Source organism: Pholis gunnellus (genome assembly GCF_910591455.1).
Source record: "Pholis gunnellus genome assembly, chromosome: 4".
Classification (NCBI taxonomy): domain Eukaryota; kingdom Metazoa; phylum Chordata; class Actinopteri; order Perciformes; family Pholidae; genus Pholis; species Pholis gunnellus.
The window spans coordinates 14,137,352-14,164,635 of record NC_136530.1 but is presented as its reverse complement, the minus strand read 5'-3'; the positions used below and the strand labels follow the sequence as shown (position 1 = coordinate 14,164,635).

At 38.9% G+C, this 27,284-nt stretch overlaps 3 protein-coding genes across 3 annotated transcripts in view; 1 reads left to right on the top strand and 2 right to left on the bottom strand.

Annotated features, from left to right (window-relative positions):
- Window positions 1–266: 266 nt before the first annotated feature.
- LOC306694523 (pyroglutamyl-peptidase 1-like) lies at window positions 267–7,329 on the bottom strand. Its single transcript, XM_079157420.1, has 5 exons — window positions 7,189–7,329; window positions 5,517–5,569; window positions 3,889–4,005; window positions 3,224–3,456; window positions 267–2,540 (listed from the first exon to the last, which is right to left on the bottom strand). The coding sequence occupies exons 1-5, from the start codon at window positions 7,220–7,222 to the stop codon at window positions 2,345–2,347; spliced, it is 633 nt and encodes a 210-aa protein (XP_079013546.1). The 5' UTR covers window positions 7,223–7,329; the 3' UTR covers window positions 267–2,344.
- A 643-nt stretch (window positions 7,330–7,972) lies between these two features.
- On the top strand, window positions 7,973–11,081 carry lsm4 (LSM4 homolog, U6 small nuclear RNA and mRNA degradation associated). The gene is made up of 5 exons (XM_079157550.1): window positions 7,973–8,096; window positions 8,532–8,573; window positions 9,202–9,300; window positions 9,773–9,968; window positions 10,270–11,081. Exons 1-5 carry the CDS (start codon window positions 8,094–8,096, stop codon window positions 10,389–10,391), a joined length of 462 nt encoding a protein of 153 aa, XP_079013676.1. The 5' UTR covers window positions 7,973–8,093; the 3' UTR covers window positions 10,392–11,081.
- Window positions 11,082–11,721: 640 nt separating this feature from the next.
- LOC306695053 (E3 ubiquitin-protein ligase rnf213-alpha-like) overlaps window positions 11,722–27,284 on the bottom strand; it is a 45,442-nt gene continuing 29,879 nt past the window's right edge. Inside the window, exons 43-63 of the mRNA XM_079158167.1 lie at window positions 26,214–26,421; window positions 25,935–26,125; window positions 25,606–25,728; window positions 24,885–24,995; window positions 23,182–23,424; window positions 22,838–22,925; window positions 22,545–22,579; window positions 22,326–22,429; window positions 21,762–21,906; window positions 20,206–20,380; window positions 19,527–19,615; window positions 18,960–19,208; window positions 18,135–18,264; window positions 17,842–17,919; window positions 17,230–17,410; window positions 16,411–16,615; window positions 15,894–15,971; window positions 14,656–14,853; window positions 13,981–14,070; window positions 13,527–13,705; window positions 11,722–12,850 (exon numbers count right to left, since the gene is read on the bottom strand). Of these exons, the coding sequence (XP_079014293.1) occupies window positions 12,694–12,850; window positions 13,527–13,705; window positions 13,981–14,070; window positions 14,656–14,853; window positions 15,894–15,971; window positions 16,411–16,615; window positions 17,230–17,410; window positions 17,842–17,919; window positions 18,135–18,264; window positions 18,960–19,208; window positions 19,527–19,615; window positions 20,206–20,380; window positions 21,762–21,906; window positions 22,326–22,429; window positions 22,545–22,579; window positions 22,838–22,925; window positions 23,182–23,424; window positions 24,885–24,995; window positions 25,606–25,728; window positions 25,935–26,125; window positions 26,214–26,421 (3,057 nt within the window). The 3' untranslated portion in view covers window positions 11,722–12,693. The remainder of the gene's footprint in view (window positions 12,851–13,526; window positions 13,706–13,980; window positions 14,071–14,655; window positions 14,854–15,893; window positions 15,972–16,410; window positions 16,616–17,229; window positions 17,411–17,841; window positions 17,920–18,134; window positions 18,265–18,959; window positions 19,209–19,526; window positions 19,616–20,205; window positions 20,381–21,761; window positions 21,907–22,325; window positions 22,430–22,544; window positions 22,580–22,837; window positions 22,926–23,181; window positions 23,425–24,884; window positions 24,996–25,605; window positions 25,729–25,934; window positions 26,126–26,213; window positions 26,422–27,284) is intronic.

The following is a 27,284-nucleotide window of genomic DNA, read 5'->3' as shown; positions in this document are numbered from 1 at the left end:
GGAGCTGACAGCTTTATTCATTTATCTTACTCTACTTAAAATATGTTCATTTTTGCATACTAAGTGCTAAAACAGTATAGTATTGATGTACAGGCAATACTTTATATACGACAGTAGATGTCAGGCCAAATATTGACACAGCGGTGCTGTGATCTTTGATAGGCCTTTTGTGCTACTAACTCATTGCTTTTAATACGTTTAACTAAGGAGGAATGGAAAAAGGAGTTGTAATAATAAACACAAAGATGTTACTGGTAATGCTTTAATTCTCTTTATTTCAAAGCCTTTCCTTTTAAAAGCCAATGTTACTTATACTGTAACAGTGCTTTGTTAATGTCAGAAGCAGAAGAAGACAACTTTCAGAGGATTCTCCCGAAACAGAGAAACTCACGATAAATCACAGAGCCATAGTATTATTGTACAACAGAGCACAAACCGAGATTAAAGGAAAACAATATTTTTGAGGTAGCCACACATCTGACTGGACCGCATCAGTAATATATCTTTGAACAGACCCGCTGAGTATTTTTAAGGCCTTTTCATAAACACGCATAAACAACATCAAGGCACAGGGTCAGAGGTCACCTCATGTGTAAATTTGAGGCTTTCACTTTTGGGAGTAGACATTTTAGGGGCAGCTCCTCCACATCCCGTTCACTTCTCAGCACACACACAAAAAAATATCAGCACCTGCAAACTCAGAACTAAAACCTGCCTGACATTTCAACAGGTCCGTTAGAGATTTTTAAACCAAGATTTAAATTGAATCACAAAAGATAAAAAAAGGAGGTCTGAGAAGCAGTTCAGTTCAGTTCAGGTCAGTGCTCCAGGGTGCTACTTTGTGGTACAAACCATGGGACTGAATAGCAATTAAAAAGACACACACTGCTAAAAAAGAATACAAATTTACCCAAACTCACTTGCAAATTGCTTAACTCATTAAAAACGAAGACAGTTTACGACAACTAGTTTTTCTGGGGAAACACGGGATGCTGAAGCAGAACGCACGCCATTCAAATCTAAAAGTTAAACTAAGATCGACTGAAGCGGTGTTGGGTGACATGGGCTGTTGTGACCGAGGACAATCCAATAAAAAATGTCATAAAACAGAACATTTACAACTGGGAGAAGCACCATTACAAACACATTGTTTGAATCTGCTGGAGTTTGTTTAAGAGGTCAGAACAAACCAAAGCTCAGGAAAATAAAGCAAAAATCACCTATAAAGCAGGATACCTCACATGCATCATTATCATTTCTGTGGGGCAAAAAATGGATGTGTGTATGTCTGAAAAGCTACATATTTAAAGTTAAAGTGACTAAAATAAAAATATTGAATGGAAGCATTAACACGGCTACAATTGCTGTCCATATTCGAGATTAATAAGTCAAAATTTTAAAACAAAATAAAGAAAGTGCTACAGAAATAAAATTCCAGGCCCAACTCTGACTGAACTGACAGTCCAACTTCATCGAATCAAATCCTCTGATAAGATTAAGCACATATATGTGATTCAATGAAGGGAACAACAGAAAGCTTTGTTTTGATCAATGAATTTAACACAGAGCCGCACAAAAAAAGAAAAACTTGGAATTTTGCAAGTTTGATCTTTAAATGATGCAAACTATTATATTAAATTGCAGGTGTTCTAAACATTTTAATATTAAAAAAAAAAAAATTAGTAACTCGTATATAAAATGAACAAGAGAGAAAATATGTACTACCATATGCTGTGTAGTACACAACTTCAAAACACAGCTCACTCAGAGGAAACAGTTTTATTCAGTCTTAAGATTTCTGTGATATTTTCTCAAATAACTCTGCATCCATAATACAATTCCCTACAACTAAAGGACTGAACTTGAGATCTGTAAAATAACATTGCACAGCCTGGGGGCCAGATCTCAGTGGGTGGATTTGTGTTTTTTTTGTCAGAATTGGGCCGACAAAATTGGGGGAAATATGAGCTGGAACCAACCCGTTCCCTGATTTAAATAACCTTTGTAAAAGAAGGCAAAATTACAACTTCTTATAAAGAAAAAAGGACTCAAGAAACAATTCAACATCAAGTGTGAAACAGCACAGTTAGGCTTGAGACTCCCATTTTATCTTCTCGCCATCGGGAGACATTAAAACATAACTGAGTCAGGGCTAGAAAAACATGAAGCAAAAAACCTAAAACAAAGAGAAACAAACGCTTGAAACATGTGATACTCTGAAGTTTTCATTTTGTCCAAATTAGGACAACAATAAAAAAGGAAAGAAAGTTTGGCTACTTGTGGTTAAGTGCAATTTCTCTTGTGTGTTGAGGGCTGGAGAGGCTGGTTGGCATCTGGAGGTCACTTAGTGGAAGTGCTGCTGGCAGTGGATTTTGTCTTCAGCCTGGTCCAGAAGCTCAAGCATCTGCTGGATGATGGCCTGCAGCGCACGGCCCAGGTCCTCCCCGCTATAAGGCTTTTCAAGAGGAGGCACATGAACGAAGGCAGAGCGACCACGGCTCAGGTACAGAGACGTGTAGTAGGTGAAATCACATAAATACCTGTTGGGGAAGCAATCACAGCATCAAATGACTGCAAGTCTCTGCATACCATCAACATAGATCAGCTGTACACATGAACGCACGATAAGGCCATATAGCAGTATACAGAGAAGATAACCTGCCCTTTAGTTGATGGTTTACTATTTAAAATGTGCACTTCCATTGTTGTGTGACGTCATACAACGACTTCTTTGTGGAGTCGGGGTAGATGTATTTGCCCTGATGTTACAAGTAGGAACTCTGACTTTGAGGGCGTGCCATTGTACTTTTTCGACCAGGAGGTCGGAAATCTTTGACTTCCGAGTTGTCTTGAAGTTACAAGAAAATCTAGTATAGAAATGCCAAAGTCACACTCAGTTGCCAGATTTTCTAAAGGTAGACCTAGGCCGAGTTCATGAAAGTTAGAAAGTCCAGTTTTGATTCATAGATGTTTTGTTACTATTAAGCATCCTACCTTTACTCCAGACTTTGTTGCACACATGTTTCACGTTGGCCGTCTGTCAAACTGAATGCAAATTGTCAAACTAACTACACCTAATTATGCAGATAGTAAATATCACGTACGGCTGATTTGTGAGGCGACTGCGTCGTCATGTCTCTGTCCCTCAGCAGCATGTGATCAAGAGGTGGGAGACAAAACAAAAAGGCTGATCCTAAATGTAAAAAGTAAAGTTAATAGTTACCTTCCAGCGTCTTTGGAGACGGACACAGTTACTCCCAGCCCCGAGGCGGTCACTCTCTTACAGACTGATTCCATGTCAATAACTGAGTTGATACAGTCCGGGCCTCCCACAATGCAACACTGTGAATCAGGACAGAAGCTGCTGTTGTCGAGGCCCTTGTAGCCGTGATTTCTGCCACACTTCTCCAACGTGACGGTGGTGGCCATACCCGAGACTCCAACATGAACTACCAACTGGCAAACAAAGGAATCAATAAAAACACAAGTCAGAATTAATATCAATATTACATATCACAACACATCTCTGGCAGCTCTCCATTTGTTTGAACCTTAAGTGGCTAAAAAAAAAGAGACTAGAAATGCACTTTTATTTGACACAAAACACAGATTTAAGTAGCAGTGTTCACATTTTTTAATGAGCTAGCATCAGAGCCCCACGCCAGTAATGTATTGCATAATTTGAAAATGGTTTGTGATTTAATTTAACGCAGCATGTGTTGAACACATTTGTTATCGAATTGTTCTCAAGACCGAGCAGATCCAATTATTACAGACCGGATACCTGTAAATAAAATCATAACCTGGAACTGAGGCAGACAAGAGTTCCTGTATTCCACCTTTAAAAGTGGAATAAAGTGGAGCGGTCACAACACGTTTTCTTCTTACCAGTGGATGATACTTCTTCCATAATGAAGGAACCAAACTCTGGACTGTCTGGTACTCTACAGGAACCTCGGACACATGCAGGTCCACTTCACCGCCCAGTCCGAGCTTCTTCAGTTCCTGTCGGGACAAACAAAAACATAAAACCTGAAATACTTTCCTGCATCTTAAAACAGATGGTTTTAACCCAAACATCTTACAGTGGTGACGATAAGTAAAGCTAGACCTTTGAGCTTAGATAACACACAAGTTATGAAACTGAAGATAACCTTGATGAACAAAATGTAATCCTTTTTGGTAGAATAGCAACTTTTATTTAATCCTTTTTCACGTCTGCAAATCTCTTTGCCTATTCCATCCATAGATGTGCCTGTTGTCAGCTTAAGAGTCTATAGCAAAATATGTATTATCTTAAGTTTAAAACAATACTTTCAATCACAAAAATAAAATCTAAATGAATAGAAATCCAGTGAGAACGTTCACCTTATCAACAAGGCCCTCGCAGACACCGACTCTTATCCCGCCCCACGGACACCACACGTCCGCTTTAACCCTGACCCGTTACAGTTTTTACACAGTTCAGCTCTTTTTATTTTAAAAACTGATATATTTCATTTCATTATAAATTTCTATTTTAAATGCACAGTTCTTGACTTTTCCAGTACTTGTTTTTCGCTATGCACTAAAGCACTAAGGCAAATTCTGATTGGTAAAAAACCAGAACCAATGCTAATGATCATTGGCCAAATGTTTCTGTGAAACGTTATTTAACTTCAAGCAGGTAGATGTCAGTCGTTTTTTTTGCATTTTCTTAGAGGACAGGTGTCTTTAATTGTTGTTGTCTGTTCCAAATAACATTATTTCACACTTATCTTATGAAAAAAAAAATAAAAAAAAATGGAACTCCAAAACTAAACAGTCTTCATAAATTGTATGAGAAAAAGCAAGAAACAAAAAAATTCTATCGTAAATATTAATAGTATCATAAATTGTCAAATTCACAGCCAGTGGACAGACACCTCCCCCAGTCCCCTGCAGGACAAGGAGCCCTGGACACTGACCCCCACTTGTATTGAAAAGAGGCTTGTTTGACCACGTCTGTGACCCCGCCACAAAGCGGCCTTTTGTTTGCCTTTTAATATCCTTATCAAGTCCGTCTAGACACCCTGACAACCACCGTCATCCCCCCACATGCAGCTTCCCCAGCGGGACACAGAGAGCGTCCGACACACTGCAGCCCCGCGTGAAGCCGGCCGGTAACTATCAGAGCATCATCTTAACGCCACAAAGACTCAGCGGGAGAAGTTGAATTAGAAAAAGTCACACTTGCTCTTATTTTATTGCATTTACTAACATTTAACATGAAGACTTTTTAAGTCGTGGCTAAAAACATGGTGAGCTTTATCGGTGTGCCATATTTAAGAGGTGATCAATAGTGATGTTTCTTTTTGTCCAGAATAAATATAAAGCATTTTGGAAAAGCTTAAGGACTTGTTTAGACTTGTTTTACCACATTAAGAAAGGCTAAATAGGGAACTACAATAGTTTTAACCGAAGATCCTGCTCATGCTAACACCACAGATATAATAAATAGATGTGCATTAAAACAGCAATAGAGGGGGAGAACACACCTGTACTGCTACCCAGCTGGCGTTGACCGTGTGCTCACCAAATGGCCCAAAACCTGCAAAACACGTTCATTATTTTGGTTGCTGTCCTGCATTTACATTATGTTGACGACTATGCAGTCTGTTGACATGAATATGCATTTTCACAAACAAAAATGAACAATGCACCGTTTGTTCTTTCAACATATACAAGTGCAACTGTATTTCTAGTGGGATCCCTTCGACATATTTACTAGTTAAAATAGCAAAAAACTAAGTAAATACATTTAATTATGGAGAAACAGATATTGAATGTAAACTATTAACAGTATACAGACCTGGAACTTCTAAAATACTAGATTTTCAGAAAAACAAACACTCCTATATAACACATTTACATGTCTACAGTAGTGCAGCATGCTGCTTTCCTTGAATTACCAAATTAAAATCACTCACTATCACTAAAAGTCGCTCCATGCATCACTCTATAAGGCCTATAACATCACAGCAGCAGCCTATGGATATTCACTCAGGCTTGTTTATGTAGGGATCTATACCTGATCCCCTTCCACCACCCTCACAAGGGTCAGTGGGTCCCTGGGGGTTGGGTGGAGGGGGATCAGTCTGTCTGACAGGCTGCTGAAAAGGAGCAGAGCGAGGGGCTGGCAGCTGCCAGCCGGCTCGCTATTGTGAAGGCGCTGTTCCCAGGCAATCTACACATCTCCTATCAGCCGGGACTGCAGGCTCCTGCACCCCTTTGTGTCTGAGAAGTCACTGCTTCTGTTATCCTCCACAGATCCAGTGTTCCACACTGTAGTTCGTGCGATTAGAGAATAATAGTTTTAAGTGGCTGGAAGTGACGTTACAATTAATCTAGTTTATCTTTTTTTTTTTAAATTTAATTAAATAGGGATGCAAAGTGTTTTTTTCCTAAAATGAAACATGCAAGGCAGCTTCCATTACAGACTTTCATGTCATAATACAAAGCCGTGCAGAAGAAACACTCAGGACACTCGTTCTTTGTCAGAAACGTTGAAAAGGGAAAAGCAACAAAACACCTCCATGAGATACTCATGAATCCTACAAAATACTAAATATTAGAGTAAAAGGTAATAGTTGTATGGATTGCTCATGTATGGTTGCGCTGTCTGTCGATTACAAATATCAACGTGATAGTTATATCTTTAACATCGAGCTGATCCATAAACAGTTTGAGAGAACTTTGATTTGACTATTGTCTCTATGAATCACGGACACATTTCTATCATTAACGTGTTTCACAAAGATTTACACAATAGAGATTCTACCAACATTACATGTCTGCAGGACGATGTTGGTGTATGTATTTATTCACGCTTAGTTGAACATGTCGAGCTTATTTTTGTTTGATGTGGCCTTTGAAGAAAGACAGTAAACAACAAAAAGATAATTTCCCCTTGCTCGTCAGTAGCGGTTATGATGTAAATATAGAAACATACTTGAATACCACTGATACTACACTATTGTTAAAACTGTAAGCAACACGTTTCAACTGTGCACACATTCATTCGGAGTGAAGCAGTGAGAGCCTGACGCCATTAACGTTAGCAGCTGTCATCTGCACAACTTTTCCTCCACTTCACACCTAACGTTCAGTTTACCGACAGAGACGACAAAACAAATGGCTGCAGAAACAAAACAAAGAAAGAAGACCAACCTGTAACGACCACAGTCCGTTTACTGTTATCCATCTCCCGTCCTGTTGCAGAGGTTTCGTCGCCTTTTTTCTTTTTTTTGTTGTCCGGTCTTTATTTTTGAGCCAGGACCGTAAAGAGAGCCAGTACCCTCCACAGCTGAAGGCTCCGTCTGCCACACACAAATAACAAGCGGCCCTGCTGGCTGCGTGATGCGTGACGTCATCACGTTAGCGATGGGACGCCGAGGTCACGCAATGAACAAATACAAATATATATAAGGTGTGCAATGAATGGAAAATAACCAAATAAATAACCAAATCCAACGAACTACACACTGAATGGCATGTAGACGAAATTATACAATTATTTATAAAAAAAACAGTATTAGAAAATTACAGAAAGACAACAACAGAAATCTTTAACAATAACTCAGTTGAAGCTTCAAAGCATGTGTTTTACCACTCTTACAGGACTTCCACATTTATTTATTTTTAATTTGTCAGAAAATTTAAATAGTTTCACTGTAAATAAAGAAAAAATCACTTCCTGAATCACTTCCCTACTATTTTGAGTCCATAGTTATTGGGTAAAAATATCTCTCATTTATGGCTGCACGATTGTTTATTATTTCTGGAACACAACATTAAGTGTCAGTTAATAACTATAGCTTTGATTTCATGATAATACAAATAAACAAGTACTGTGTTTTGAAAGGTCTATCTAAATGTAAGCTAATGGCAACATTTCGCAGTGACTGCTTCTTGCCTGTGGAGGGCAGCATCGTATATTACAGCCACGATGACACACCGCAGAGCCGGAAGCTCATCAGCAGAAGACGAAGAAGAATAGAAGCGAAAATCCAAATCGTGTCAGCGAAGGCCAAGACAGCGAGCGAGACACAAAATCCGAAACAGTTCCTTTCACAATGGTACGTATTTAACTGCGGTGTTCAGATGAAACGATGATAGTTAATATATGTCCAGTAGCACGCTTGCTACGTAGCTAAAGCTAACTGTGTTATCAGCACTGTGGCCCAGGGCTACATGATGCTAAGCTAAGTTAAAGTAGCTAACGTTACTGTAGTAAACGTATGTTAGCCTGACGCTATGAATGACGTTACATACTGTAGGAGAAACGCTTTCTGAAAACACATGCCATTAGAAGCTGCCAATAACAGCTGCTCTTTCGTTTAAAGCACACCGGGGTGAACAATGGGTTGTCCAATGTATCGGGCAACTTATAGTAGGAATGTATGAAGGGGGGAAACTAACGTGAGTCCTGATATGTTGTCTACTCAGGTAACTAAATACTGTTCATGGCAGGTGGATTCATGAGTGTGACCTGTTTTTCTGTCATTTTGCAGCTTCCACTATCTCTGCTGAAGACCGCCCAGAACCACCCTATGGTGAGGAGACACTCAACTCTTTCAAGGAGCTGATGTTAGCAGTGTAGATGGAGCAGTAACTTGTCATATTTACTTTAATCTTGGCAGCTCCTTCAGGGTTATTTTTGGTCTCTTTGTTGCCCCTCTTGATTAATGTCCTCCTTGCCTTTTCGCTAAGCATTGTTCCTGGCAGGTTTGTTGTGGTGCCATATTCTCTCCATTTTGTAATCATGGATTTAATGATGCACTGGGGGATTTCAGATTTTTCTTTTTAGAACCCCACCCTGAATTTGTTCCCTGAACTCACAAAGTGATTGGTAGCACCTTGTTTTATTTAAGGGCTTCATATTAAAGCGGGTGAAAACAAATGCACCCACCACTTTTCAGTTATTTAATTTTGGATGGGTCCACTCCACAAATCCAGATAAAAATCTATTTATATTTTAATTTAAATTGTTGTAATGCTACAAAAAATGGAAAACACTTTGGGGGTGAATACTTAATAACCATAATGTAAGTGTTTTGTGGTTTATACCATGAGAAAAACAGTTCCCTAGCTTCCTTCATCCGTCCTGTATCGTGTCTGTATTGTGTCTTCAAGGCTCTAAAGCAGCTGGCTGTTGTTTTTTTGTGTCTTTTCTCTCCTCAGCTGGTGGAGCTGAAGAATGGAGAGACGTACAACGGTCACCTGGTGAGCTGTGACAACTGGATGAACATCAACCTGAGAGAAGTCATTTGCACCTCAAGGGTAAAGCTGAGCTCTGCTCTCACTTCTGTGCTGTCACTAGAACTGTAGATGCAGTGCTTCTTTCTGTAGGGAAGGAAAAGGAGACCTCTCTGTGGTCCAGTGTTTACATGTAGGTGTCAGTGTTGTCTGCAGAGGCCGCTGTCGATGAGGTGCATCCCTCTGAAAATGTAACCGTTATGAAACCAAGTGTTTGTGGCCAATAATCACAGAGGCCTTTAACAGTCACTCCAAAGTACACGTTATAGTTTTTTTGGCCTGTAAGTAAATAAGAAAAACGGACAACAAATATTGGCGATCACTCCCATCAAAACAGTACAATAGAAAACAATACAACCAAGTATATAGATCTTCTACAGGCCAACAAGTTGTATGCTGAAGCTTGCTGTGCCTGCCCTTTTCCCCAAACACAATTAATTTGTTGTCAAAAAGTGACATTATGATTGCACTGACACCCCCACTCCACTCTTAACAGGATGGAGATAAGTTCTGGAGGATGCCCGAGTGCTACATCAGAGGAAGCACCATCAAGTACCTGCGAATCCCCGATGAGATCATCGACATGGTGAAGGAGGAGGTGGTGTCCAAGGGCCGTGGACGTGGCGGGCCCCAGCAGAACAAACAGCAGGGCAAAGGAGGAGGAGGAGGAAGAGGAGGAGGAGCCGGCCGAGGTAAATGGAAACACTCCGTGCTCATCGGACAGGCTGCTGCTGATGCGTTTTATTTATGCCTGCTGTCTTAATAGGAGTATTGGCATGACTCTTTTTGGTTGTTTCCAAATTTCTCTGCTATTATAAAGTCCACACTTTCTCAGGAGCATCATGTGTTTTGCTCAAAACGGTTGTAAGAGAGCTCAAGAATTATATGTTGTGTTTATGGAGCACCACTATCTCAGTTCCTGAAGTGGTCAAACAATACTTCTCTCTCAGAGCTGACAAAAATTGACGTTTCTCTTTACATCTCTCTCTGTAGGTCTGTTTGGCGGTCGCGGCAGAGGAATGACCGGTCCCGGTCGGGGCCAGCAGCAGCAGCTGCAGCTGCAGCAGCAGGATAAGAAACCGGGCAAACCACAGGGAATGAAAAACCAGCACTGATGGACAACATTACACCTTCAACAACACAGAGCGATTTCTCCTTCAGTACATGGAACAATTAACTCTCCTTCTGCTGTGATGCATGTCCGGACTGACCATCGCAGAAATCACAACGGGAGACGTTAAGAGAAGCTGTGCTTTTGCACTGAATTTTGTTTTTTAGCATCTGTACGTTGGCATAAACCTTTTTTTAGTATGACCATACACCAGTGTATCAGTCACAGCTGACAGAGCCCGTCTTTAGTATCCATTGATAATGTGTTATTACAACTTTGCAAGAACATTTTGTATCATAAATCATATTGTATTATCCCAAAACAGTTGGTACACTGGAATGAGGTTTTTATTTTTAGTTTTTTGTCAACTTGTCTCCTTGGGTGTAGACTTCACGGTAAAGAAATTTGCCAAGCCCCAACTTCTGTTGCACCAATTTTTTTTTTAACTTGCTCTTTATTTTTGTGTTGTTCGCGACGTTCTGTAGTTTGGTCCGATCATGGCAGGTGAAAATGAACACTTTTGTTAAAGCATTCGTTAGGATTTCCAAAAATTCTCATATTCTTAAGTCTGAAATGGAAAAGTCCAATGTGTGTCTTGTTGGTTGGGTTTCATTTTATTTTTGCAAAAAAAAAAAAGATGATGTAAATTATTTACATGAGAATAAAACAACTTTTGTTAAAGTGGTCATATTTATTTAGAAGTGTTCTTGTCTATTTGTTCTGTTAGTCAAAAAAATCTGGATGCTGCTTCACTCGTTCACTTCCCTTGGATAAGTGTGTCCTTTAAATTAATACCAAGATTATAATTCTTGATTTAAAGCCAGGATTAGCTAGTTGTGTTCTAAGTAAATAAGACGGTAGAACTGGAATGGGTGGTAATTGTTTACGTTGACACTAGGCTGTATAATAAGGACTAAAGTTGAAATCTCATTGAAAAGCTCCAAATGTTGCCCCTACATTGACAGCAAATGTGAAGTCCCTGCCGTTCTTTGTTACAATAGAGGTAATATCTTGAATGGGACTAAGACCAAGCACATTTTTCTCTTTCTTTTTTCGTAGCATAGTAAATATCGTGAAAGTTTTGAAAAACGCACTTAAGATATTACATTACTACACACTGGTGCACTACTTACACAATCCTGATCTGACTGATCACAATCTCATTGATTATGTTAAGACTGGACCCACAGATCAAATGTTTCTTTCTTGATCAGATTAGAATTAAAAGCAGCATTCATTTAAATTAATGACCGTAATATATGCCAAAAAAAAACATGTTTACTCTCAAAACAATAGATACGTTTAGTATGACAGATGATGTCTCAGGCTACACGTGTATATTGATTTATTGATTGGTAACACAAATGAAATAATTTCCAAATTTAATAATCATTTGAAAAATAGAAGTATGAACATTTACTGCTTTCAGTTTTACAATTTTAAAAAGTTACTTGCTTTTCACAGTTTTACATACAATCAGATACTTCTGGGTTCATGGCTGTCGGCCAGTATGTAAGCAGATGTTGGACGTCACTGTGGGATCTGTAACCTTGTAACACATTATATATTACTTGACATTTCAAAATAAAGAAAATAAGTTGTTTCATTAACACAATTTTAAAGACTTAAAGAGCTCAGAGATGTTTGAATCCAATTTCCTGATTTAGATTTTTTTGAAACTGGAAAATATCAGTGAAGAGTGCATCCATATGCAGGCTTCCAAACATCCCTGTCGTCACTCATGGGTGACATCACACACTACGATCATGATTTTCTAGAGTCTATAACCCCAAACAAGAGGCGACTAAGCAAGCAATCATAAACCAGATAAATCATCAAACACTCAATCAATTCCACACAAACCTTCAGCTATAAATGCTTAAATGTGTAGAAAAAATAAAATATGGAGTTTAATTTTTTCTGTACTAGTTTATTGTACCACCAGACAGATTCCCTGCCCCAATTTTCATATTCTGGTGGTCAATAGTAAAATGTAAAGAGTAATGAATAATTTCTGAAACTGATAATATAAAACAGTTGCACATTATGTGCTTGTCGAAGTCTTACAACATTTTCCTGAGTAGGTCCTGACACTTTTTTCAGTGTTTCATCAAGTTCAATCAGTGCTGGTATGCTTCATTGTTTTCAAAAGCCTTAAGGTCATTTTTTTTGGTCTTTTATACATTATTATCACAGAAAAATTAGTAAAAACAGTAACAAGTAAAGAACAAAGTAAAATCTAACTTCTTTGGCTTTGAGATCAGCAATTAACCTGATTAAACTAAATCACTCTTAAGTTGTCTGGTTCATTCCTCCGTCATCCAGTCCTGTTTGGCTGTGACAGCACATTTCCAGGTCTCCACAATCTTGGACAGCAGCAGATTTTCGGGAAACTTGTCTTCCACATAAGAAGGCACCCTCACTTCTTTACGGTCCATGTAGGCACACACCGTCTCTTTTACACTGAGAAAAAGAAGTGTGGATGATAAGCACCATGTTTGCATACAGGAAAGCTAAAAACAGAAAATTAAAGCAATTACATGTCAACATTAAAGTTCAGCACCAGTGTGATGGCTGAAGCTAGAGTGGATGGCCTGGAGGGACTCTTGTCCAATTCTGCGCATGCGCTTCCCATCCCATGATCAATCGGACATCCCAACCGTAACCATCCGTCCCTTAAAACCTCCCAGTCCAGCATTTATTCAGCACCATGGTCGTTTTTAAAATGTACCTGCATTCTTTTATGTTTTTCATTACTGTACATTTGCTGTTGACTGGTTGTGATTGAGAGGAGCTAACCGCAAGTTTATCAACATTAAATGAACAAAAATAATGAGAATTATTAAAACACCATTCCCCCTTGAGTTAAATGATTATTGGAAGTCTATAAGTCCCTAATAACTTAATTAAATCTTCAACTGGCTTTAATGAGTAAGTGATGACCACATTTGAGGGGCTTATGTCTTTAATGTTATTAATGTTTCACAGGATGTTATCCCTGGCAATATTCTCGGGGTGGGTGGACGTTTCACAAAGTGTGCACACTTAAAGTGCCACACTTTTTAATCCACATCTCTTTTCAGGGCTTTTGGGGGAAACAATCACATTAACAAGAGAATACTTTGTTCAACAGGTTTACCTCCATGATGGATTGTAGGTGTCGGTGGCCCTGAGGCGGCCCAGACTCAACAGGAGGAACTCGTGCATCTCAAGCAGCCATTGGTCCACGTTTGCCCTCGACACGAAGCCTTTCAGCTCAATCTTCTCCTCCTCTGTCAGCGGTATCAGGTACTCGACTGGATACCCAGAAAAGGGCTCCTTTTTATAGAAACACGGAGTGAGGTATTTTATATTTATGTTAAATCACAGTGCATATTCCAAGTGAGATGTTTTGTTTTGAAGTATACAGTGAAATGAGCCAAAAGAATGAATGAATAAATAAATAACTGAAAATATTACTTAGACAAACAGGTGTAGTGCACTGAAATATTTTGATGGGACATAATAGCACAACTTTTTTTGAGTGATTTTCTGTTCAGTGCTCGTGTTTTACATTTAACCAGCTGCAAAAACCCTGCAAAAGCAACACTTACCCTCTTGAGACGCAGCATGTTTTCAGATTTGACGGAGGAGAGGAGTTGCCACAGAGAAACACAGTGTCTGAGTTTGCATCTGCCCAGAGCCTGAGGAGACAATGCAGCAGAGCAAAGAGTCTGTTACATGCAGTCTGAAAGCAACAACAACTCATAATTAAAATGAGATTTATTTTTGGTAGATTAATTTTGTTTATTTGCACGATTGATATTATTTCATTAACGGCAATTAATATATTCTTTATCATTTAAAATGTCTTTATTTTTTGTAGATGGGGACCTACATGACATGGTGCCCATTGCCTCTAGTGTTTGCAATTGTTTCGGTTAGTGGAGTGATACATTGAAGTAAGAGTGAAATGATGTATTAAGTTTGTTTTTAGAGCTCTTTTGTCCAACTGTAGTGTTGGTTATTAATTACTTTACTTACAACCCAAAAGTAGTTATGATGCATCAAAGGATAGCTTCACAATTTTTCATCTCTGTCTTAAAACAATAGTCGGGTTTAGCTTGCTGTCAACAGTCCTCCTGTTTCTATTGGCCAATGAGAGACCTTCCTAATGTGCTCACAGTGTCAGTGATGGGGCCAGTTTACACTGACATAAAAAGAACTGTCCTTCAGCTTTAGGAAACCTTAACAATCACTCCTGACAAAGATGCTAAATATGTATTGACCTGCAATATGTGACGATCGATGTTGTTGGCCATCCTCAGGATGTCCTGGAGGTAAGTGACCAACGACATCATGGGATCACCACCAGTCATTGAGAGGAAACCCAGGAGCAGCTCCGTGATCTTGAGCGCCTCACACACATCGTTGAAGCAGTCCAGCTCTCTGGACAAGGCGTTCCGGGTCAGGGAGGACAGAGAGTCCTGAAGGAACAACAAAGTATGAATGAAGCCTGAAGCCATATTATGTACATCCCCACTGTCAAGTTTCATAGAAATAATTAACTGAATGTTTAACTATCTACATATGAACTATATGAGATACCTACCATTTAACAAAATGTTCATCCGCAGTGTAATAACGTAATAATAATAATAGTAATAATAGTGTTTTTTTACTATTTTAATTACAACCCAGCAAAAGAGTGATTGTTTTATTGTTGTCAAAAATAAACATCCAGCATGTAACTGTAACCTTATACAGATACAACAAGTCTCTGGTTTCAGCTTGTCACATGAGAGGATTTGCTGCCCTTATATTTTCTATCATTGTAAATTGAATATCTGTGGGTGTTGGACACAAAACAAGACATTTCAGAAGGTCTGCCGTTTCCCTGTGTTTCCCTCTTTCTGTCTCTGTTTGTATGTGTTGTGGGCGTTGTTTCCTTCCTGGCACTCTCGCGGCTTCCTCCTGATTACGGCTCATTTCCCTCACTTGTCCAGTCTGCACAGCTGCCTCCCATCAACTCTTCAACTCCACAGTATATCTACCACAGTTGTAGTTTGTTTTTGTAGTTGAGTTATTTCTTTGTTCTGTTTCTTTAAAGGCAGGTCCCTCACTAAAAGATTTTTCAGATCTTAGCAGATGTTGAAAATGTGAGAGACCCTACACATAGCAACTTTGAATGAGAAATCTAGTTTTGTTTCTATAGTGTGTGGAGCGCAATGATTTGATTTTGTGTCCTCGGGGTTTCCCCCCTCACAACAGAAATCCCCCAATTACTGATCAGAACACGCTGATGGTAACTTCTGACAATTCTACAATTTTCTGATGCTTTATTGACAACAAATAACCAAATAGCTTAATTGTTAATGAAAATAATCGTACATTTCAGCCCTAGTAGATGTCTTTTCTTAAATGCATGTATTATAAATGTGTGTGTTTGACTAGGTAAGATGAAGTACATTTAAAGAAAATCTCATTGTATTATGATATATAATGTTATATATCGTCAATAATTTACCTGATGCACTTTTCCTTTAACAGCTTTGAAAATGGTTTCATAGTCTCTCTCTTGTGTGTTGACCAGAGTAGGAATTCCCTAAAACAAAGCATAAAATAAGGTGAGTAGAGTAAAGCAGAGAGATAACACATTAAAACAAGTAATGCAACACAGAGCAGATACAATGACAATAAAGTTACAATTTGTTTGGTGAAAATGTCTTGGCTGATAAAATAGCAACGCAAGAAAACCATCTAGGTTTGCTTACAAGTGAAAAACAATATGACAGTTTAAAACAAACCAAGTCAAACAAACATATGTCTGTTCTCTCTTGTTTTGGTTTGTTGTAGCCTGACATGATACCACTATTCCAGGAGTATATGTATCACTCTGTGTAGCATAAGGCATGATGGAGTCTGTTCCTCGCCAAGGTGGTGCACAATCCAGGCAACAATAGACTGTAAATGGCTGGTAAAGCTTGTGTGTGTATTTATGGTCTTGTCATTTTCTTGAACCCATCCAGAGTGTGTGGACTCACTGTGCGGGTGATGAAGGGTTTTCCCTGCAGGAAGCGGATGAGGATCTGCTGCTGGATCCTGGGTAAGTCATATTCTGATATCGTCTCATGGCCACGTTCCAAACTGTACTGGCAGTTGGATAAAACCAGAGGAAGCAGGTCCTTCTCCAGCTCATAGCGTATGACATGCTGCTCCGTTAGCTCTGCCACAGTCACCTTGTAACTGCTGCAGACATCACAACGTAAATATGAACTTTTTTGAACTGGAGTGACATTTCTTTTTCCAAACTATTTATGTTCAAAAGCTATTCAAGACTTCTGGAATACAGCAAGCTAGTTTTGTTTTCAGCAAACACGTTTAAATTGTTTGTTCGTAATATATTTTTCTTGGTGCTACTAAAAAATTCATACATTTATCAGTCAACAAAGATTGAGGATCATTATGCTGTGCATGTTTAGTTTGTTCACGACAGTCATTTGAAAAGTCTGTATGTGCATTTGGTGTTGAGTTTGTAGTGCATTTATCAAATTCACATTAGGCCTTTTCAAGGACAAGCTTGTCAAAGATAGACCTAGGAATCTGTCAAACTCTCTTTGTAATATGTTTTTACATATAACCAGGATTGTGGATTGTGGATTTCATCACTTGCATTGAAAGTGCAATAAAAAGGGACATTTTAATGGCAAATATGAACAGGAAGAACAACTGCACCATGCAAAACCTCGATGTTCACAGCACTGAAAGAGGATTTGCTTACTGTAATTTTTACAGTGTTGTTAAAACAGCATTTAGCATCAAACTGAAGCATTATCTTCTTCTCTTTTCTAGCCGTTTAGTACCTGCTGTTGTCTCCGGTGTGGCTGTCCACAGCGTTCACCAGCTCATTGTGTAGCGTCACCAGGTAGCTGACCAGCCCTGTGGAACACAGGCCTGGACCCTGCCGCCGGGGCAGGAGGTACTGCAGGTCGCTGTTCAAGTTCAAATCCTCACTGCAAAATTCATCTGGGATCTTCAACTCATCTGTAAATTGTAAAGGACATATAAATTATTCCTTATGTCCAATACAACATAAGTATGTATTTAATTCAATTGGTTCGTTCAGTTATTGTTACACCAAGGAAACCATTTCTACCAACTATTACGGCTCTTTTCCAAAGATATCACTTTGAAACCAGTGAAGTTTGTGGAGTTTGGGCAAAATCCCAACACTGAAAGTTAGCCAACTATTGACTGGATGAATTTTAATTATTGACGAGTATCAAAGCTCTAACAATGGAGTTACAGTAATTACAGTGTAAATGCAAACAACACAACTCTGCTTAAATGTTGACAAGACAAGTGAAACAGAAAATATAACAAAATAAAGCAGAGAACAAGGAAAGATATAAATGCACTCCTGTGACTGCCCCCATCTGTACATCTTTGAGGAGACAAAGAAGTGCTTTACTTACTGCTGGCTACAGACACTCTGAGCAGATTCCATGTTTTCAGGAAGATGTCAATGTGTTTCTCAAACCACATCCTCATTTCTGAAACAACAATTGTTTAAAATAATTATATAGTTTGTATGACTAAAAATGTAACGAGGAAGAGAGAAAATAAATGTGTAAACGGTCATCTGTTTTCTGTCCTGTAACCCATGCCTTAAGGGTCAGTACATTAGTCTTCGGTCAATTGAATGTTAACATTTTGAGAACAAACGAGGCTTAAGTGAAGTCATCGCTAAGAGATATTGAAGCTTTACCTGTTTGCTTCTCAATGAACTCTCCAATGGAGCCCACTATCTGGTCCGTTGCGTTCTGGAACTTTCTCACCAAGCGTTTCTGCAGGATTAGGATGTCTGGAAGGAGCTTAATCTGCCGAAAGTCTCTCTCCTGGAGAATAAAAACACAAATGAAACCGATGATAATCATGCTTCATAACCATTTGCTGCATATGCAGAGTTTTTAAGATAAATGACCATAATACATCTATGGTCCATTTTTTATTTTACTGATCAATTACTAGCTGTTAAGATGAAAAAGTAATTTTTCTTTTTTTTCAGATTTTCTTTGCTTTGAAACATAACTGGGACAATAAGGACACATTTTCCGCTCCAACATTTCAATCACACAGATGATAAAATAGATACATGTATTGTTCATTACTTTTTTTTGTAAAACATTGTTGAGTAATGGGGAATGTATTCCGATTGTGGTGGAAGAGCATGGCTTCTTCTTATAATAAGAAGGGTGTATCCCCTCAGGAACTAGAATGTACTCATCAAATTATGATCTTTAGATGATAAAATATCTTGTGGGCATGGTTGACATTTGTTCTAAAGTTTGCCTAAAAGTTCATCATCTGATGATGTCACTAAAATTAATCCACTAATTAGATTTTAATGTTGTGTTGAAGTGGAAACTTTTCCTTTGGTAATGAGTATCTTTAACACATTTCATAACAATCTGACAAGTAGTTGTTAAGATTTCTTGCTCTGGACCAAACTGTTGGATGGAAAGGTGAATTCAAATCCATTTTCAATTCAATTTAATTTTGTCACAAGGCTTTACGTCTCACAGACATTCACCTTCTGCAGGAACCTCCAGAGAAGAGGCAGCTCCTCCTTTTGGTCATACTGCTCTACAACGTGTGTGAGGCTGAGCAATGATAATCTCTCCCTGCAGCTCCACACCGCCGAGCTGTGGACCTGAGAGCCCTGCGGCAGCGACGTCAGGAAGGTACAATCGTCACCCAAGACCCTCATGATGAAGTTGGAGGAGACACGGGAGTCGGTCCTGATGCTGCCCTTTGCTTCTGGCAGGAGTTGATCAAGAACCTAGACACAAAATATTGGTTGTAGTGGAAGGAGAGTTTAATGCAGCGATGGAAAAAATGTGTATTGAGCAAAAAATTATAACATTATACGATACATATGAGAATATGAAGAGAAGCAGTTTATTAATATTAAACATGATAATCAGATAATTATAATAAAATGAGCTTAGAATAAAACTATTATCATATTGACATTGATGACTGAGTAGATACATGGCCATATATCATATGTATGAGTCAAACTGACCATTTTCAAATATACAAGCTTCATCGTCACCATATGAGGAAAAGGACAATATAAAATGATAAAAAGTCATACCCTCAACTGAGGCGTCATAATATCTGCAGCCACAGTAGTTTCCCAGGTGTTTCTGGATGCTTTGGTTGTTAGGTAAGGATCAATCCCAGCTAGTCGAAGTCAAACAAGATATTTTGTAAAATAGATTACATACTGTTCTATTATCAACTCCTTAAAATATGTAAACATGAACAATGTTATATTTCTGAAACTTTCAGAAATATAACAATCTTTTCATACAAATACAGTTTTCTATGCACATCCTACATATTTAGAAAATTCAAAGCACAAAAATCTTGTAATTTGTGTTGGTTGTGTGTTCATGTTTTTGTTCAGGAGACAGTATCAGTATTTCTCAATGTGTTCTTGTGTCCTCCATAACCTGTTTGACAAAATCTGTACATATTTTGGAGGATTGACAAAAAGCCTGGAATTACTGAACAAGCAAGAATGCCTCAAATGGTGAATTTGTAAGATGAATAAGAGACTTATATGACCAACATAATATTCAAACAGCACTATTGCTTTATTGTTAAGAGTTTATAGAGCTTGTTGAAACAGATAAGAACATTAACAACTGTGTGTCTTAAGTCATCAAGCACACGCTGTTGGGTGGGACTCATCTTTTCATAATTTAGACATGAGATGTGGTAATAGAAGCTGACAAACAATTCCAGTGAGTGACTGGTGGTGGGCTTACATGGACTGGCCTGCACCAGCTCTTGCAGGGATCTGAGCACCAAGTGGACAGTTGTAAAGGTGTCGTCAGCTCCTTTTCCCAGTGCCTGTGACAGCTGATCCAGATCTTTTTTTATGTGCTGTCTGAGAAACAAACAAACATCCTCCACAGGTGGCTGGATGATGTGCTGGACAAACTGAAGGAACAGAAAGTTGGGCGTTACTTCTTAGTCAGATTAAAAATGATCAGACAACATTTTTATATCTATTTTGCAGATAGATCATTATCTCAGACCAGTGGCGGGCCGTGCATTTTATACCTGGACCTTCACTGCTGAAATACCACCTTATAACCACATGATGGCGCCACAGCTAGGGTTATTATTCGTTTCTTGGGCTGTAACTATATAACGTTACGTATTTGTATTAAACCGTTCGGTACGAGGCTTACAAACCGAACAAAACGTTTGAATAATACTAGTGCATTTGCAAAATGCAGAAACTTAAATTGTAGGAAATATAATGTTTTCTGCGCTCACTAGGAGACAGCGGTCTGTGTGACCTCTGAACCGGAAAAAAAACAGCTGTGCCCCGCAAGTGTTCCGGGAGGCTAGGCTAGCTAGCTTAATGGAAAAACAACAGCAGTAACACGCATTCTGCTACACACTCAAGGGCCATTTAGATATTAGATGTAAAAAAACGAACCAGTTGACTTACCAAATGCTGATCACATCCTCCTTTCTTTGTTGGCAAAGAGTTTAATCCCACAGTTAAATCCCAACTCACAAATCCGTTTATCTTCCAGTTTCAGCCATTGAGTGTTAAAAAACAAAGCTAGGTAAAATTTTAAAAAAATCTACACCAAGCAAAATGCAAAAAATATCATAATTTCATTAATATATTTCAATATGAACTCTTACTACTTGACTAAGCCTCTGCTGTATGTTTCGTTTCACGACAGTCACGTGCTCGCCCACTGACCAATCACAGCACAGAATCTCACTGCAGCGCTGCTGCTAATGCTGACGTAGCTGTAGGCCTGCAGGCCCCTCTGGCGTCCAAGAATCTCAAACTAAAGATCTGATTGGTTGAAGACTATGCCAATCAACAAAATCGTCCCCATTCACTTAAACTGCACATGGATTCACTGGTGAGTCTGCAGGCCTCAGGCCTCTCTTCTTACTAGAGACACAGAGGTGAAATCTGATTGTATAAAAGCTCTACTTAAAACAAGCTGCACTGGAAGCAGAGCAACTGAGGAACACAGTAGCTGTGCAATGAGAAAATAAGATAATGGGGAAAATATTTTTATAAATTATGATACATGTAGTGTTTTTAAGAAAAAATATTAAATTATGAAATAGCTATAACTTTGTGATTCTGTTTAGGCCAGCAGAGAAGGCTTTGCAGGCCCTGACAGCCCACCACTGTCTCAGACATACACAATGTCAATAATGTTGGCAATTACAATCCAACAAAGTTACCTAAAGCTCATAAAGTGCTACTACACAGTGACTGCTGATGTACATTTCCAGAGGGGTGACATCTCAGTTTGAGAGTAACTCTTCATCTGCTCACCTGGGACTTCTCAGAGGCTCCCAGCAGCATGGCCAAATGTGTGACCAGCCTAACCAGAGTGAAGGGACACAGAGACATGTTTTTGGTGTCTGGGTTGTTTCTCTGCGCAGGGTCTCCTAGGATGTGGCCAGGCTTTGTGCAATCCCTAAAACAACAGATTACAGCATCAGTCGGTTAGTAGTCCATGGGAGTTGTTTAAATCTAACTGGACATGATTTGGTATTACAACTACATTCAAAAATGGTTAAATAAAGGAAATCAATGTAAGGAGTATTGTTGTAGTCTGGAGTAATAACACAACACTGGAAATGTTGGCAGCTGGGGAAATTCTAGATATTTTGTCAACTTAAAAACCATAACTATCAAAATACTGATTGATACTTATTTTTTGTGGGGTAGTCATTTATCTTTTGTTCGCCAAAACATTCCATTTTAATTTAAAAACATTACATTTTAGAATTTGCATGTACTTTGCCAGAACTTTAACAACTATACAACAAAACTGAAAGTTTGTCTTTGAGGCCATGTTTCTTTTAAATGACAAACATCCTGTTTGACACTCACTGCTGCAGCTGTATTGGTGTGAATCCAGACACGGCTGAATGATTTTCCCCTCCAACCTCCTCGCCACACTCCAAACATCGGCCTATCTGCGTGGGCAGGCCACACTGCAGACGAACATAGCAGATCAGATATTTTTTTTATCTACAGTACGATTTTATCATTTCATGTCTGTAATCACTATGCAATTAAATTAATGTGAACTGCATTAAAATAGCTTACCTCATCAACAAAGCATGGATGATTATTTGAACACACTGTGAAAAACAATCAAACAATTAAAACACATTTAAATTACCTGAATTATTGAGACAGAAGATAAACTAAACTAAATAATAATATGTGGTTTATGTGACTCCTTTAGCCTTCAGCATGATGATACAAACCCAGAGCAACCCAGAATATCCAAAGACTTTCTGACATTTATTATAAACATGTTTTATTCAAGAAATTATTTGAGAAACACCAAGCTGCAAAAATTAAATTAAAATTCTGTATGAATGATTAGTACTTACCATACCAAGTGAGCTTCCCATGTTGTTGTTGTATGGCTGCCTGGGCAACAGCTAACATGTCATCGGGCATTGTGGGTATAAATGCCGCCTGTTAGATTAAAATAATGACATGAAAGTAATAATCAGTTGTTATTGAAGCTATGAGTAATTTAAAGAGTGTTTTCTTAGAACTGTTCTGTTACAACAATTGGTCTTGGAATACAAATCCCCATCCACTCAAGCTCAGAAACACTCCCAACACGAGGCTATGTAAGGCACCTTAAAGGTGTAACATTGACAGCCTTCTGTCATTTGACATTAAGAAAAGTTGTTGCAAGGATCTAGAAATGCAGACACATGTTTACCTGCATTTTTTTAGGAGACAGACCAAGGTGCTTGAGCGGCATCACCAGGAGGTGAGGCCCAGTGAGCAGCACAGCTGCCAGATGGATGGCCAGCTCGATGATATTGTTGTCCACAATGGTATGATCGGGGGTCGGGGCCAGGGCTCCCAACCTGTTGTGGACCAAGGCTGAGGCAAAATCCCTTACTTTTCTTTGAGCTAAATACCTTGAGCCCTGGATGAGCTCTCCAAATGCTTGGCATCGCTAATGAGGAGATATTAGAAGCCATACAGAGTTAATAAGCAAGATTTTAATACCACCATTATAAAACATTTGATAACAAAATATCAGCTGAAGGTTGCTGATCAACAGCACTACTCTGCAAAGTTGAGAGATAAAAAATTGGTCAAAACAATGTACATTTCTGCATCATGGAGCACATGTTTTCAATTAACAGTTATTTCATTGTTTTACTTCCAGATTCGTATATTGTTTACATTTTTGTGACATCTTGATAGTTTTGTTGTTAAAGGGAAAGTCCACTCATTTTATACATTAAAATCAGCAAGTACCCCTCAGCTTGTGAAAACTGTTGTTTGTCTGATGCGGTTCTGGAGTTTAAATGTCTGGCAAAAATAATGTTGATGATCATGGGTATAAATCGTTTCTGTTTAAAAAAAAGTCCCCCGATGTGCAGGCAGGCTGTTCAAGTTAAATGAGTTAGCTATGGCTTAGATTACATTGTTTTAGATGTACTACCACAGCCAGTAGCTCCCACAAACATTTCTGTTTTAATTTGTTTCTTTTTGTCTTTATTACTGGAGCACATATTGCATATGTTAGAGATACACTCATTATCATCAGAGAAGGTAGTGTGGGGATTGGATGAAGTGCAGCGGACCGTGAGACGATCACTGCTCATGCCAGCCAAACCAGCGGGGCCACAACAGAAAGTGGAGTCGACCACTCCAGGAGGAGAGAGAGGGGAGCCGAGATGGACGCTAAGCTAACCCAGCTTGGATCTAAGGCTATTCCACTACCCAGACTGCTCCTGGCTAATATCCGGTCACAGGGAAATAAAATGGATGACATAAGACTAGCAACAGGAAATCTGTCACTGTATTCTTGTGTGCACATCTTCACAAAGACCTGGCTCCATCGTGGCTGCTCCATTGCGGATCAAGCTGTGCTTGATGGGCGGACAGAGAGCAGAACTCTGGAGGGATGAGAGGAGGTGGACTGTGTATTTAGTTTACATCAATGGGGATTGGTGCTCAAACATGGTCAAAGCTGATGGACAATTTTTCACTGATGTTGAATGTTTTTAATGTTAAGATGCCGGCCATATTATCTGCCCAGAGAATAGTGTTTTTGTTGCTGCTGTTTATATTCCTCCTCACGCAAATAAAAAAATGCACTAGTCTAGTGTTTTTGTTTTGTCATGCTTTTCTTGCGTTGTGCAACCCTGTGTTACATAATGACAATAAATGATAATTAAATCCTTGACTTTCCATGTTTGACATGCTTTTAAATGAAGCAGTACCTTTCATTAGGGATTACTTGATCCCCGATTGGTCTTTACTCGTAGTCACATATTAAATTTGTAAATAAAGAATCTAATCTGTGCCATGTTTTCCTGAATGAGATCCACCTTTGTTCAACTCTTGGCTGTGTCCTATGGTCTAAGATGTGTAATATATTAGATACATCATAACTCTTCATACCTCAGGAGTCGGATGAAGACTTGTATTTGCAGATCTGTACAGAGTAGTAACCTCTCGGAAAAGTGCCAGGAGGAGGAACAGTGTTCGTTTCCTTGGTGGCGCGGTGCATTTCTAAATCAATGGAAAACAAACAAAGATTAAATAGTGAGCAGCTTCTATTCAGACTGAATGGGCATTTGGTTCCAGTACCCACTATGGTAAGAAAACAGTTCTCAAGGAACAAACCAATGTTTTTGCAAGTTTTAGCTCTTTAACTATTTTGTTGTAGACTCTTAGATCTATATTTGCTCCATTCCAGGCAGCCATTGATTTCCAATCTTTACAGTACAGTGTGAAAATTTGTGCAGTCCATCACAGTGAACATCAAGTCACTCAACTTGTTTTTTGGTCAGCATAACATCATTGCATCGTAATGCATTTTAAGAGCAATTGATTACACAACTGGACCAAACTCAGGACTCTGCTAGTGTATTTTCCAAAAACCGTGACTGTCTTGAATCGTAAAAACAAAGTAAAGAAACTCTCCTAATACACAGCAGCAGTGTTTGATTGATGGGAGTGATTACTTGTGATGTAAAGTAGATTTGATTTATAGTAAAAAGGCTAAATAATTCAAAATCATGCCATGCATTATATGCATCTTATAAATTAAAAGAGACATGTTTCAAATAAACTAGCCCGATAGATAAAACAGTTTGTTAATTAAATTAAATTAAAATACCTCACAGACGTCTTCTATCTGCTCAACATCACCGCCCACAACTGCCCTGGCAACTGCATCCCTCACCGCCTTGTATTCTTCTCCACACACAAGATACTGGTCCATCTGGCCTCCATCTTCATTCTGGTCACATCACGAAAGGAGTTACAGGAGCAAAAACAATAATAATGTAATCTATCAAAATGTATGGATTTGAGATGTCCAGGTGGCTCCCTGGTTTCGACATACCCCAATAACTGGAATATATTTGACTTCATAGTGTGCTGCTGCTGATTGGCTGCATCATGTAATAATTGTGGCATACATTTTACTTATGAATGGTGGTGTACCTGCTGATGGATCTCTGTTGGGAAAAGCCAGCTGAACTTTGGTTGTTTCACCAGCGTCTGGACGGACTCAACACCCTGCCATTCGCTGAGCTTGCGGATCAGGTAAACGCGGTACCAATCATTCCCACTGTCCTCACAGAACTTCATCACCATGTTCAGGAATTCTTCTGCTCCATCTGGGACATTGTTTTCTGCAACAGCAACATATTTCAATAGATTACATTTTTTAAGAATTGCTAACCAATGCAAACTGTCAGCATTAGTGAAGTTATCTTTTACCGGACAGATTATCACTGATAAGCTGGGCAGCCATGGTGAGGGACAGACGCAATCGTGCGATGTGCTGCAGATGTTGAATAGATACTGTTGCTTGAACAGAAGGGACTCCATCCAAAATGCAGCGCAGGAATTGTGTTTCATCATTGTAAAATAGCTTTAGCTCTTTTGCTGGGTCGCTTTTTTGAGCTATTTTCTCCCACATGGAGTCCTGCAAAGAAAGGATGTTAAAGCTTAATGTCACTACAGTTGACTTGTATCAGCAATGAACAGAAACTGAGACGCAAGTTTGTGGTACAGCTGCCATCCAAACTCCTCCATCACCCTTTCTGTCCTATTCAGATATTGTAGGGCAGTGGCAGGCAAATAGCGCCCCATGGTCCAAATCCAGCCCTCTAGCAAAAGTATCTGCCCCCTGACAGAGCAGAATCTTTCACTTTCATAGCTTGCATCAAATCTTTTGCATGATTTTTAAGATTATCATGTAAATTCCAAACATGACCTTCTAACATCTAAAACTGCAGCCTCATGTGGAGCTCAATCAATATATCAATACATTTTCATTCTTAAATGAAATTTTTTTATAACAACAAAACATTGGAGACATGCAGACCTACATTTCTACAACACCTGTACCACAATGCTGAAAAAAAATGGCCCATGGTCAAAGCTAAATGCTGACCTCTGCTGGAAGGTATCCTGTAACTGTCCTGCTGTAAATATTGAGCCTAAATAAAACACCTCCTGTAGACTTACACTACCCTGACACTGCACATAAACCTGCACAGACAGAACTCACATTAGGTTCCAACATCTGGCTTCACTAATCGTTTTATTACCACGCAAACAGTTTACCCTTCTGGCACTCAAACACTGTGTAATAATAACAAATGTCCTGCTAGAAAAGCTAGCAAGACATTACACATTACACCTTTTTTTCTAGCCGTTTTTTATTTGCTAGAAAAAAATAATTGGAGCTTACATTTATAGACTCACAGCAAAACCATTTTTGGGCTTCTTCATAAATATCTCATTATATTATATATAATCTTCAGTGAAGTCTTCTTTCCATCG

What these genes read in the sequence shown, in the direction of transcription:
- LOC306694523 (XM_079157420.1), bottom strand. Translation starts at nt 7,222, where the DNA reads ATGGATAACAGTAAACGGACTGTGGTCGTTACAG. An exon ending in ACGGACTGTGGTCGTTACAG is followed by an intron (nt 5,570 to 7,188) that starts GTTGGTCTTCTT and finishes CGTGTTTTGCAG; the next exon opens with GTTTTGGGCCATTTGGTGAG. An exon ending in GGAAGAAGTATCATCCACTG is followed by an intron (nt 3,457 to 3,888) that starts GTAAGAAGAAAA and finishes TTTGTTTGCCAG; the next exon opens with TTGGTAGTTCATGTTGGAGT.
- lsm4 (XM_079157550.1), top strand. An exon ending in CCGCCCAGAACCACCCTATG is followed by an intron (nt 8,574 to 9,201) that starts GTGAGGAGACAC and finishes TTCTCTCCTCAG; the next exon opens with CTGGTGGAGCTGAAGAATGG. An exon ending in AGGAGGAGGAGCCGGCCGAG is followed by an intron (nt 9,969 to 10,269) that starts GTAAATGGAAAC and finishes CTCTCTCTGTAG; the next exon opens with GTCTGTTTGGCGGTCGCGGC.